This window comes from Mixophyes fleayi (assembly GCF_038048845.1).
Source record: "Mixophyes fleayi isolate aMixFle1 chromosome 2 unlocalized genomic scaffold, aMixFle1.hap1 SUPER_2_unloc_4, whole genome shotgun sequence".
Lineage (NCBI taxonomy): Eukaryota > Metazoa > Chordata > Amphibia > Anura > Limnodynastidae > Mixophyes > Mixophyes fleayi.
Window position 1 is genome coordinate 430,972 of NW_027445881.1, and position 14,558 is coordinate 445,529.

The 14,558-nt window shown below is 37.7% G+C and overlaps 1 protein-coding gene across 7 annotated transcripts in view; it reads left to right on the forward strand.

Moving 5' to 3' along the window:
- LOC142109645 (uncharacterized) overlaps positions 1-14,088 on the forward strand; it is a 223,083-nt gene extending 208,995 nt beyond the window's left edge. For all 7 annotated transcript variants that reach the window (XM_075193710.1, XM_075193714.1, XM_075193713.1 and 4 more), the window contains 3 exons: positions 11,711-11,827; positions 13,361-13,477; positions 13,715-14,088. In XM_075193710.1, the coding sequence (XP_075049811.1) occupies positions 11,711-11,827; positions 13,361-13,477; positions 13,715-13,960 (480 nt within the window). In that variant the 3' untranslated portion in view covers positions 13,961-14,088. The remainder of the gene's footprint in view (positions 1-11,710; positions 11,828-13,360; positions 13,478-13,714) is intronic.
- Positions 14,089-14,558: the final 470 nt, after the last annotated feature.

The following is a 14,558-nucleotide window of genomic DNA, read 5'->3' on the forward strand; positions in this document are numbered from 1 at the left end:
GTATGTCTCTACACTGGCTGCCTGTCTTCTACCGAATCCAATATAAAATACTTTTACTAACCTACAAGGCCATCAACAAAGCTGCACCAACATACATCTCCTCTCTTGTCTCAAAATATCTCCCAACTCGGCAACTCCGTTCTGCAAAAGATCTGCGTCTCTCATCCACCCTCATTACATCCTCCCATTCCCAGTTACAGGACTTTTTTCGGGCTGCACCCACTCTATGGAACTCTCTCCCTCGCACAATAAGACTCTCCTCTGTTCTACAAACTTTCAAGCGTTCTCTGAAAACCTACCTATTCAGACAAGCGTATAATATTCCTCAACCACCATCTTAACCTCACTACCTTTAGCCTGTTACACAATTTCACACAAGACAATTACCCCCGGACCAACATTATTGTGTGACAGGATCATTTAGCTTATGAGTCACCCTACCTTTGCAGTCTGGCTGGACCAAGATGCAAAATGTATACTTAACCTCATGTGTCAATCTCCCATTGTCCCATAGATTGTAAGCTTGCGAGCAGGGCCTTCTCACCTCTTTGTCTGTTTTACCCAGTTTGTTTATTAGTTTATTACGTTTGTCCCCAATTGTAAAGCGCTACGGAATATGTTGGCGCTATATAAATAAATGATGATGATGATGATGATGTCTGCTGAGATTTTAAATAATGTAAAAATAGGTAAGAAAGAAAGGCCCATGGGGAAAGGTTGTAGGGTAAACTGGGAGCCAGAGAGCCCCTCAAGCCAGTAATCGCTGGTGGTAATAGAGGGAGGATCGCAAATGTCAATATGGGGATGAGGAACAGCATGAATATCTGCAAATCAGCTGCTGAGAGTGCCCAGCTTTTCTAATTACTTTCAATTAATATTGCACAATCTTGACAGATACCTTAGATCAGATAAACGTATAACCAACAATTTAAGGAACTGGCTCTGTTATAACTGATAGAGAATTTTCACATGTTAAGCAATTCATCTCTTTCTGATGAAAGCTACATAAGTCTACTATCAGATTTATGAAATGAAATATATCTATAAAGATTGTATTTAATTTAATTTGGTGATTTAGCACTACTGGGGATAAATATATGAAACTGCGCATTTTGCAATTCTCCGAATATCGGCGACTCTGTTGGGGTAATTTAAAGCAGCAATGGCTTCTAAAGGCAAGTTTTGCCTTTATTTGTGACTTGAATATTAATTCATCACACACGTAACAAAAATTGTTTGGATGATTTATACACCTACGAGGCATTTTGTAGAAGTATGCACACAGTATACTTATAAACTAAAACTGAAAATGGAGGAGTGACTCATACAGTTTCATCATATATGCAACAGATTTATCTACATTATAAAAAAAAGGCCTCAGCTGGCTCTCACACTTGAGACAAGTCATTCCACCAAATTTAGATAGCCATAGAGGAGTGAGATATACCCTATGGAGGATAAAGACCTGGATATGCCTAAATTTCAAAGATGCAGTCACCTTATAGACACTCTTAAGTATTTTACCCCAGTCCTTATCAGTAACAGACCTAAATCAGACAATTTGCAATCTCAGGAGGCTACTGACACCAAAGCCATCTAAAAGAATCAGTATATGGATGAGGTAAGGTGTTGGGGACCAAGTCTCACCAACATTAGTCTCAGTGGGTTATCAAGGGGATGGGGAACAGTCCCATGAAACTGAATCAAGAACATGCTTGATTTGTAAATATCTATAAAAATAACCCCTGGGAACACCATGAGACAATCTAACTTGGTCAATGGATCACAGAACACCTTCTTCATACAAATGCCCAAAGTAATGAACCCCAAAATTGAACCAGGCAGCTGCCCCATCCATATGCTGTTGCTCACCCAGTCATTAAGCCATTATTGAGCTTCCGAATCATATCCAGAGTCAGTAATAAGCTTAACCAAAAGGTGTTAGATTTTAATTGCCTGAGATACCAGAGGCGGATCCAGCACAGTACGTCTACCAGCAATGAGAATATGTACCCGGGACTGTGGGGATTCTATGTCATTAAGAAAATAGTCATAAAGATCAGTACGGTCTCTTGAAATCAACCACTGCCTAATATGGACCATTTGTGAGGCACAGTAATACAAACGAAGATTCAGTAGAGCAAGTCCTCTTGTTCTCCTGGATCTACATTAAGTGGTAAACTTAATATGAGCCCGCTTGTCTGCCCATACAAGCAATGAAAAATAATGATCTATTTTTAAAGATTATTTTTTTTAAAAGATATACCATATATATACTGGTGCCTTCTGTAAAACATACAAGAACTTTGTCTGCAAGATCATTTTGACAAGGTTGACTGCACTCATACCAAAATCTTCAAACAAAAACATGTTAGGATTTACTTTTTATATTATCTATCATTTAAATATTTTGCACCTGAATCCTAAAAATTTAACACAATTATATACTTATAATAATAGTAATATATAGATTACCTATATCAGTCTGTGAAAGCAATCTCTTTTTTCTCTCTCTATTCTAATGTCTCCAGTGCAGCTTTGAAAGTTGTGCATGGAGAGCAGCGTAGTGTTTGATAGGGGAGAATGGTCGCAGATGAGATACAGCAACAGGGGACTTCTGGCAGAAGAGAGGATCAATGTGTTGGTGGGGCCAGTGGCAGCATGGGTTGTCTGGGAGATGGGAGGGGGGTGAAGAAGATGGGGTATCTGACAGCAGCAAGGAAGGGGGGGGTTGGTACTGTCGCAAATGGGGTGCTTGGCAACAGGGACGTGGAATGTGGCTGATGAGATGTTTGACAGCAGTTGAGGGAGGAGTTGTGGTAGATGGGTTTTCTGACAGCAGGGTGTGGGGGGTGTGGCAGAGGGGGTATTTGGCAGTATGGACGGGGTGGAGGGAGTTATGTCATATTGGGGTGTTTGGCATCAGTGAGGGGGAGTATGACAGAGAGGGCATTTCGCAACACAGCAGGATGGGGGGGGTGACAGATGGGGTGTAAGAACACATAAATATAAGAAGGAAAACCACAATGTACAGTCTGGTTGGGCGAGACATATACATATAAGGGGGAAGAACACTACAATGTAGAGCAGCCTGAGAAGGAGAACATATAGATATAAGGGAAAGCCTGTGGACTGTGTATTCCCCAAAAGTGATCACATGGGTACAGATCAGATGACCAAACTTACAACTCTATAGTACCTGTCAAACAAAGGTTAACTCTGACACAATCACTGTCTCACACACACTGACTGCTCAGCTGATGAAGAATTAAGTTAGGATGGGTGCGATGACATTTGGGGGCGACCTATACTTTGTTGCCAGTGAGTATAAGAGAACCAGCTGGGGTCCCATTGAGACAATAAATGCACCTATTGAAGAATGGAGTGTCATCTGTACCCAGTGGATAATCAATATAAAATAAAAAGGTACCCCACACGGCCCTAAAGAGATGAAGTATAATAAATCACTGCTGATTAGAAATCAATACAAGATAGTACAAAGATAAAAATCAGCTTTTGGCAAACATCAAGAATGACAGCTAATATGTTACGAAATTAGAGCTAGGCCTATATGAATAGAGGGGGATGTGATTGCATAGACACAGGTATGTGTGGTAGATGTTCAAGAATGCCTACAGTTTACCAAAGACAATCTGCTTGTATTAAGTATTGGCACTATGATTTTGACACATTTACAGTAGACATTTCTCATACACCTGGGAACACAAACACACTCCATCTCTCATATACATACACATACATTTTTCATACACTGACACATTTCTCATGCATACCGACTCACACTTTCTCTCAAACACACCGACACTCTAGCTCCCATACACTTACCTCTTCCTGCTGTGCTGCCTCCATCTTCCTCTGTTGCAGTGTAAGTAGGGGGCGTGTCTATACTCCGATTGGTTGAGTGATTGTGTGACATCAGCCATTTGGAGCACAGCAAAGGCAATGAGTCGTTCCTACATGAGTAGCAAACGGTACTAAAGAGCAGCTCATACTTCTCCTTAAAATATTAATAGTCACATTCCCTATTTAATAAAACAATATACCAAATTTAATAACATATAAATATAATAGATTCATAAAAATAAGATTAAAAAATGAAAAATAGAAACATAAACAAAAAAATTATCGATAAATAAGGGCAAGTGTATCTAATAATGACAGACAACGTATGCATCTATATGTTCATTAAAATATACACATAGTGATAGAAATGAACCAATCAGTTGTATATCACTTGCAATACATGACAATAATGTCAGTTTGTAAGAATAACTGTAGCCGGCTACTAGCAATAATAAAACAGTCACAGATGAATGAAACTGAAAAAGTGCACTGTGCAACAAGTGTATTGACACTCAGTGAAGTTGTAAAGAAACAATGAGCCCATAGATGTTATAGTAGCATTCATAGGTCTCCAAATCCTGTATATCGATATGGAAAGACAAAACTTAATGAAGCACTGAGTCACCTAATGAGAATTGTAGCTGATACAGACGAGGTATTACCGATAATAACGGCCGTGTATATGACCCTTTATTAGCCTGTCATCTGAATATAAAAACCGCTGAGGGAATGGTATAGAGGAGGGGAGAGGTATAATTACCAATACCACGGATGTAGATGTAAACTCCTGAAGTTGCATGTACTAATTTGCAGTGTTACATAGTCCACGATAGATGAAGCAGGAATGAAAAGAGAATATTGCCGGCTGTAAGGAAGTGCTCAGTAGCACTGAAACGCGTCAAGGATCATATCATTTAGAACTTGAACCACATCATATACAATATTTACAGCCGGCAATATTCTCCTTTCATTCCTGCTTTATCTATCGTAATCTGTAATACCTCGTCTGTATCAGCTACAATTCTCATCAGATTTCTGGGATCAATAGTATAACATCAAATCTCTCTGCGATTATCGATTATTATTTACAACCGTTGGTGACTAAGAATCCGGCTACAGTTATTCATACAATCTGACATTATTGTCATGTATTGCAAGTGATATACAGCTGATTGGTTCATTTCTATCATTATGTGTATATTTTTAATGAACATATAGATGCATATGTTTGCTGTCATTATGAGATAGACTTGGCATTATGTTTCGATAATCTTTTTGTTTATGTTTCTATTTTTATGAATGTATTATATTTATATATCATTAAATTTAGTATATTGTTTTATTAAATAAGGAATGTGACTTTTAATATTTTACACTCTTACTGTTATTGTTTAGCGCAGACACCCCCTCCAATATCTCTTACAATGCGTCTCATGTTTACTGGGTACTGAAGTTTAACATTTACACAGAAACAGAGGTGGAGGAAACTTAGTTTGGCTTCCATGACACCAGATAAAGACCAACCAGACTAGTAATAGAAAGAGTTAAAAGCTAATTATTCTTGATTTATTCATCACCCATAATTCTTCCTTAACTCCATAACCCCTCTTAAAGTCTAATATTGTTGCATATAATATTATAATCTAAACTGTGTCACGGAAAACTAAAGGAATTGAAATCATGAGAACCCAGAGAAAAGGTCTACTACTGTTAGTAAATCTATACATGTTTTACCAAATTTGAATTAATCACTAGTATAGGCAAGTGAACACCCTATGGAAATAAACCAGTAACTGATGTACTGGTCTCGGCACATGCCAGTAGCTGAGGCTGTTTATTTTTGAATTGTGTTCTAGAACACCTGAGATATTCAAACTGCCTCATATCTGATGAGCATCGTGGAAGTGATCAGACACAGAGACACCAGCTCCTTGTCTATCATCAGATATACGATTCAAAGCTGAATCCTAGTGGCTTTAGTCACAGAATATACAACTGTAGCTATATATACTAGTTCCTTTGTACCAGTGAAAATACAGGTAAGTCCTAATAAGCATTTTAAGATTTGTGTGGTTATTATAGAAAAGTAAAGGTAGGATGGTGATTGATTTAAAGAAATAACATGAGCGGAAATTGTATTGATAGATAGAGCATATATTGCTGGTACAATATATACAACTCTGAGTTACATACGCTATAGGGTGCTTGTTAAAGTGTTATGCAAATTATAATTAATTATTTATATTATTAATAATATTGTATTTTATTATTTTTATAGTGTCCACTACCTTTTGCTCTACTGTTTCACCCATAAATAGAGTATTGGGATGTTTTTTTGTTGATACCCCTTTCAGCACAATCATTCTAATTATAAGTTCTTATAAGACCAGTAAATGATGTTTAACCTTCTTTGGTTATAAATCTCACGTTGCACTTGTGCTCCCCCATTGTGACATTGCTGGTATTCACAAAGAATCCCTATACTATTTCCTTACAAATTGGCTTTCCACCTGATATTCACACTGGCTCATAGCTGTTGAGTTTTGTGGAAGTGACCAGACACAGACAGGGCCGCCAAGAGGAATTTGGGGCCCCGATACTGCAACTTTCTGGGCTCCACTTCCCACACAGTGGAAGAAGAAAAAATGCCGAACTGCGAGCCTGGGGCCCCAAGGCAGACCGGGCCCCATTAATTTGTACCCACTACCCCCCCTCTCAACGCCCCTGGACACAAACGCTGTCTATATATCTAATCAGACATATGGTCCACAGCTCAATCCTACTGGGTTCATACATAGAATAGACAAGACCTATTGTACCAATGTAAACACAGATGAGTCTTAATAGGCATTTTATAATTTTTGTATTTAAACTGTTGTTTCATATTATAAATACTGAAGTTCTCAAAAGCCTTTACCATAATTGAAACAAACACATTATTATTGCTTGATTTAAAGATAGAAAATGTACCACAACTTATATGAAAGATGGCGTATGTAATGATGATATTGTATGAACAATGTTTTATTCTGTTATAAGGAATATTTCTGTAAATAATAACTCACAATTATTGTTATTTTCAAGGTCACTATGAGTTAGTTTCCTCAATAAACAGGAAATCAACTCACATCAATCCACAGTATCGAGCCCTAATGTTCCACACACAAATATTTGGGGCAATGAGATACTAAGATCAGTGTGTGTTGTGACCTCTATTAGTGTGACTATTCTGCCAAATGACTCCAACAAGACTATCCTTGGTACTACAAATGATAGCCTGGGATGGAACAACCTCCTAACTGGTTGATATAAGAGGGTAAAAGCTTGTAGTGAGGTATTGGTTACATACAGGTGTCAGACAACTTAAACCTTGACATTAGATGGGAATGCTTTCATACACAATGGGAATGTTTTCATACACATTTGTGAAAGTTTCAAAATGTATTTCTATATTATGCAACTTGTATTCTATGATTATAAAGAAAAATACTGTCACTCCACGTTATTCTGCCACAAAGACATTTAAAATTACTTAAGTTCATTGTAACTAAATAGAATATTAATCTCTCAATTTATTAATGCATATTTGCTAGTATGACCTGTTCCATAAAATATACATTTGTCTGGTACATTATATCCCTAATTAATTTATTTAAAATGTAATGTGCAAATTCTGGGCTTTAGGTAATTCGGAATTGTGCTTTGGGCTTTTTTGGGGAATGGTTTATTTTGTTCCTATTTTTATTTTCACAATATTGAGAGGTATGATATACAATGGATACATCCATTGTGTGACCTAAGCTAACACTAATAAGAATACAAACTCCATATTTACTGACTCCCAGCCATAATCTTTATCAAATTGCTTCTTCCACTGAGTGAAGGTGAGGGGCGAAGCTTTAACTTGGGCTCAGTTAGTTAGTTGATGGAACATGACAACTAATACCAGATTAATTCAGCCTAAAGTGTGGATACCAGCAAGTCACATATCTCCCAGACGTAAAGGTTATAAATAATAGGTTGCATCTATATTTTGAATATGGTGAAACATTTTCCCTTCCCGTTCATAGAATGCATATATCACTATATGTACATGTATTAATATACATCTATAAATTATCACAGAATGCATGTTATTGATCTATTATTTAGATTTAGATTTTTGATATGTATGTACCATATTGTATCTTCTATTTGACATTTGGATTTAGACATAGAATTTATGTTATATTATTTATATCGATTTGTATTGGCATTCTATTACTTTATTAATACATTTTATTAAAGCTTAATAAGTTTATTGCAATGAAAATTATGGTCATAAAGGGATAGAAAGTTGGACTTTGATGTAATGTTCACACGTTTGTACAATCTTCACCTCCCTGCAGAAGTAGGCACAGTGTAAAATGAGTTAGTCATTATTATTAAAGTGCACCTATTAGCTACACACAGAGGAAGCTGCTATTTTGTGGCAGAACCATTATTCATGAGGCTTATCAACTAGATATGGATGAACTTACAGCTAAATTTTACAGAAATTGAATTTCACATTTCAACAGGAGTTTCTGCAAAAGACCAAAGTAACAATGATAAAATCTGTGTGTTTTGCTTTTTTTTCCCTATTCATGGTAAAGTAATGTTACATTGTATTTACAAAGTAACATTTTGCCAAATTTATAGATATATCAGAAAGACAGTTAATTCATTCTGCTGTTTGGTATGATTGCGGTAAAACAAAACATGCTCAAAAGCATAGACAGATGTCAGAATGAGACAAATATTTCTTGAATATCAATTCAATTTAGTAGGAGCCAGTGACAGCACTCTGCACATTATCATAATGGCCTTCAAAGTCTGTAGATGATGGATGCACTTTAAAATGTTTAATTTGTGCGTGAACCTCTATACTGAGATGCTGTGTTCAAGAATACAACTGTAGACATAACAATCCATTCAAATTCAATAGGTCCAAAAACCATATGGGGCGCCAGCCTACAGGAAACATATATATATAAAGGTTTCCTTGATGTGGCTTCAATCAGAGGTGTATGAAACTCCAGATATTATATTTCATCAGTTCAGCAAACGGCTTGTACCTTTATGGGGAAGTTATAAAAAACAGCATCCCTATCTTCCCAGAGGGTACCAGCCCCCTGCTGAACAATGATGGCGCTCCTCCTGATCGCCCTAGGCTACGACCCAAAATGCCAACTATGACATCTCAGTGATCCAACAGAATGGACATGAGAGACTAAGACCCTTGTCCATTACACCAAAAAAGTTTTTAAAGAAGTAAAAAGCAGAAGTTTTTTTTTAGAGATTTTTATTGCATAAGTGTTTGTGATCTCCCATTTATAGAGGAAATTAGCCCAAGCTGTCTAGCACAGGGGCTATTGCAAGATATTGAGAGGGTGCCCCCTTCTTTATTTTAAAGTGAATGGTCCTTTGAAGCCAGGACCAGCAATGATGTCTATTGGGGTGGGGATGGTCCCATTACCATTATCAGTATTACAGTATTATAGTTAAAAAATCTACATTTTTCAATAGAATTTAAATATTGGAAAAGTGAAATGCGCAGAGTACTGTCATTCCAAATCTCAATTATTGTACATGGATATTCACATCAGCTAGAATATGATTACCAGAATCACATGCACCACACTATGTGTCAGTTAGATATTTTAAATATAATATCTACAGCCCCTATGTCCCTGCAATTACAAACTGCTAACAATAGTGAAGAACCAATGACAGTGAATCAAAAAACATTTAATTTTAAAGCCCCAAATGAAAATAGTGATGGGATAGTAAATAAATAGTTTTCTAATCATATCTCAATTCACATTACAGGTGATGTTTTTGTTCTAGTAACACATGTTTCAAAAGGACAACAATGTTTGTATAAATAATATTAAACTAAACTGTAATCTAATTTTATTATTCACAGTCTTCGTCCCGATATGAAGCTAAAGGATTGTGTGCGCTATACTGCAAGAGAATGGATAAAATCGAGTGAAGCTGATCGTAAGATCTACAAGATGGCTAAGAAGTAAGTTTTTCTCCCTAAACTAGCATAACAATAGGCTATCCGCTTTATTACCCCATTTCTAAACTGATTTTGTGTGGTTTAGGTTCATACAATTGGAGAAAGAGGAAGCAAAGCAGATGGAGGCATCTATCCAGCGGCAGGCAGAAGCAAGAAAACCATATGACGATGATATGGAGACAGAAGCTGGCATACATGAAGAGATAACTGCAAGGACTGAAACTGCTGTACAAGTGGACATCTATGACGAGCAAGCTAAAAACAAAGCACAATTAGTGATGAAAATGAAGATCAATGCAAACTCTGAGAGTCCAGTACAGGCTAGTATCAACAAAATGAGCACTGTGCACACTAATAGACGTGTGCGAGCAGGTATGTAGAAAGAAGAATTCTCTTATCAAGTGTTTGACCTGGGCCCTACGATGAGTTTATGTAGAAGTGGCTTTTACATCCTGTGTACTGTGACTGTATAGAATTTTATTGACAGGTCTTCACTAATCTGTTTCTAGACTCTCCTCTTCTCCCAACAGATAACTGGAAAATAAAACATAAAAGACATCATCTATGCTATGAAAGACAGAAGAAATTGCTGAAGAGACATCTCTATAGACAACATCGGAAGATCGCCCCAGGCTATATGGAGACACTAATTTGGCCACGTGGTGTAAAGCTTACAAAGAGAGTAGAAGGACGTCCATCGGAGGACTCACCTGAAACACCAATGGAGGTGAGTAACTGACACTTAAATGTTTTTAACTTTTAACAATTTATTCCCTAATGTGGGCTTGGGAAAGCCATGGTTATCTGATTGTTGTAGAACTATAAGTGCCAGCATTCTGATACATGAAACTCTCTATGACTTATATCACAATTGTAGATTTTCATTTTTATTAATCTTGTTATTTGTGGGTATAAAAATGCTCTGTTCTTCATAAAATGTACTCAGTTTCACCAAAAGTCTTTTCATTGAATATACAGGCTAAAATCTGTTCCCCACCCCTGCCTATATGTAAATATAATGTCATTTTGAGTGGGCAAAGGGACTCTCCAGCCATCTACTAAAAGTGAAATTTATACTATTAATCTATACTACCCAGTCTCTGATAGGCTGGTATGTTTCCAGCCTATCAGAGACTGGGATCTGTCGCAAAGCTGGGATATTTTTTTTATTTCTTTTAAAGTTTAATTCGAAGGGTTGGGCAGGCAGGTCACAGTGGGCTCCCTTGGTAGTCTTGGCCCCTTGTCAGTGCCCCCCGTCCATCAGATCCCCTGATGGTGACCCTGCCCTGACCAGACATACAATAAGCACAGACGTAACATTGAATTTCTGGATCACTCCCGTATTTAATAACAACTTTTACAATGTTTATCTCCTTGAAAACTCATTTCCATCTTAGTAAGAGGAGCTAATAGTAAGAGGACATTGGTTCTTTATTACTATTCATTTAAATATAGTATTCTGTGATATATATCTGGTTTTACATGTGAGGAGATTGAAGTGCTGTGTTATACTCAGTCCATGTTAAAAATGGAACTTTCCAATCCCCCAGCTCCTGGTATGAGAAGGAGCACAGTAATACACCCCTGCAGTCACCACCATCTAGTAGCACCAATCACTAGGAGAACCTGTATAAACAGGCGCAGTCATAGGTGTATGACATCATAACGGTATTATCTCTGCAGGGCCGCAGCTTTGCACATTCGCAAATAATCCTTAATTACTATGTCCAAGATACATTTATGTGTACTCGCACCAGTTAAATCATGACATTTACACAGTGATTATGAATCTGTTCCTAGGTTGAAGAAATCATCCATCCGGCATTATTAGACACAGATCTGTCCCCAGACATAGATATGGCTTTCCAGACCCTCATTGATGAACTGCAACAAGAAGAGGACGTGTTACCGATGGAGGTGAGGAAATGACACTTAAATGATTTTAACTTATAACAATTTATTCCTTATAGTTAGCTTGGGTAATTCATGGTTACCTGATTGTTGTAAAACTATAAGTGCCAACATTCAGATACATGTAATTCTCAATGACTTGTATCACATTTGTATATTTTCATTTTTATTAATCTTGTTATTTGTGGCTATAAAAATGTTCTGTTCTTCATAAAATGTACCCAGTTTTACCAAAAGTCTTTTCATTGAAAGTACAGGCTGACATCTGTTCCCCACCTCTGCCTATATGTAAATATGTCATTTTGAGTGGCCAAAGGGACTCTTCAACCATCTACTAAAAGTGAAATAACCTAGAAGCTCATTTATACTATTAATCTATACTACCCAGTCTCTGATAGGCTGGTATGTTTCCAGCCTATCAGAGACTGGGATCTATCGCAAAGCTGGGATTTTTTTTTTTACGTTTATTTCAAAGGGGTGGGCAGGCAGGTCACAGTGGGCTCCCTTGGCAGTCTTGGCCCCTTGTCAGTGCCCCCATCTAAAGCACCCCCGGTTTTCACCAGGGACTTCCGCAAGGAGGTTTGGTCTTGGCTGCGTGAGGTGCGCAGGTCACAGTTCTCCAAGCTAGTTATCAGAACAGCGGATAGAAAACAGGAATGGTCGTGCAATCTGGTTCAGATACCAAAGGATAGCGTAGTACACAGGGAAAATCCAAAGAGTAGGTCAGAGTCTAGCCAAAGGTCAAGATCCAGACAGCAGATAGTATCAAATCGTAGGACAAGAGGGTAGTCAGGAACAAGCCAGGAGTCAGGACCAAAGTAGCAAACAACAGGAACAAGGAAACTAGAGTCAGGAACGCTGGAGCTGGTGAAACCAATACTCTGGCACCAGAATGGTGAAAAGTGGTACCTTATATACCAATTTGTGACCCCTGATTGGAAGGACGTGATTTCGGCGGTCAGATGCACCTGAACGCCGACATACAGGAGATAGAAGGACCTACTGCGCATGCGCACACAGCGAAAGCCGAAAGTACGTCCCGTTGACTTACGCGGCTCGGCACAGGAGACATCCCCGGCATGTATGGACAGTGTGGGGACAGTGCCTGACACCTTCTTGACTATTGGGCAGCACAGTGGCTTAGTGGTTAGCACTTCTGTCTCACAGAACTGGGGTCATGAGTTTGATTCCCGGCCATGGCCTTATCTATGTGGAGTTTGTATGTTCTCCCCGTGTTTGCGTGGGTTTCCTCCAGGTGCTGCGGTTTCCTCCCACACTCCAAAAAACATGCAGGTAGGTTAACTGGCTGCTATTAAATTGCCCTTAGTCTCTCTCGGTCTCTGTGTGTATGTAAGGGGATTTGTATTGTAAGTTCCAATTGGGCAGGGACTGAAGTGAGTGAGCTCTCTGTACAGCGCTGCGGAATTAGTGGCGCTATATAAATAAATAGATGATGATGACTATGTCCTAGATACATTCATATCTACCCAAACCAATCAAGTCTTGACATTTACACAGTCATGATTAATCTGTTCCTAGGTTGAAGAAAACATCAAACCAGCATTCTTAGACAGAGATCTGTTCGTAAATACACATGAAGATTTCCATACCCTTAATAATGAACCGAAGCGAGTAGACAAATTGTTACCATTGGAGGTGAGGAAAAGACACTTATATTCTTTTAACAGTTTATTCCTTAAAGCAGGCTTGGGTAACCCGCAGTTTTCCAATTGTTGTAGAATTGTAAAAGTGCCAGCATTATGATACATGTAATTCTGCAACAGATGGAGAACCACAGATTGCCTGTTAATGCCTTAAAAATGATTTACAACTTTGAGATGATCAACTTAATTCAAAATCAATGATGGTTTTCTACTGTTTATATATCCGCAGTTCATGGAAATAAGAGAAAACCAATCGAAAGCAAACAAACCAATTGTGTTGCCAGAGGAGAAAGATGCACCTTCTTCAACGTTTACGTCTAATTCTCATAAGACCAAACAAACGATTCCTGACATGAAAATACTGGAGATGCCCAACTACACCGCTGGCACCAGGAAAACGAAGGAACTTCCTAAATCAACACAATCCAAAGGCTATACAATCATTAATGATGTCATAGTAATAGATGATGACTGACCAATATAAAAGATAATATAAAATATATAAATATAATATAAAAGATATTACCAATCAGTCCTAATATAATATTATTTCATAAAACTACCAGTTAAAATATTTGAATAAATAACGTTTTTAGACTTCTACCGCAGCATTGATAGTAGTTTTTTTATTTGTATTTTTATTCCACAGAAAAAACATAAGCAATGAACAGAAATGGTAAAGATAGTTGCCATTGTAAGAAGATAATCAACGTTATTCACTTCACTTACAAGTTATTTTAATGTTATGTCTGAATGGTGTATATATCCATTCTATTAATTTGCAAAAGTATTTAGTTCTTCAGTAAATATAACCACAGTCCATAATAATGATCTCCATTAAATTTGGGCTGTATATAGATAGAAAATGAGCAGTTAGGAGCCAGCTGTTGATAATACCATCGTTTGTGTATTTAATGCGCCAAGAAAACAGTGTGTTCTGGCAGTAAGGAGGCAGTGTAGTACAATACCAGTGTCAGTGATGTCAGGCCGTTCTACACAAACAAGAGACTTCAGAACCATGAGTGGATCCAGATACTACCTGGCTATGTCCTTTTTTTTGCTCCTCATGTAAA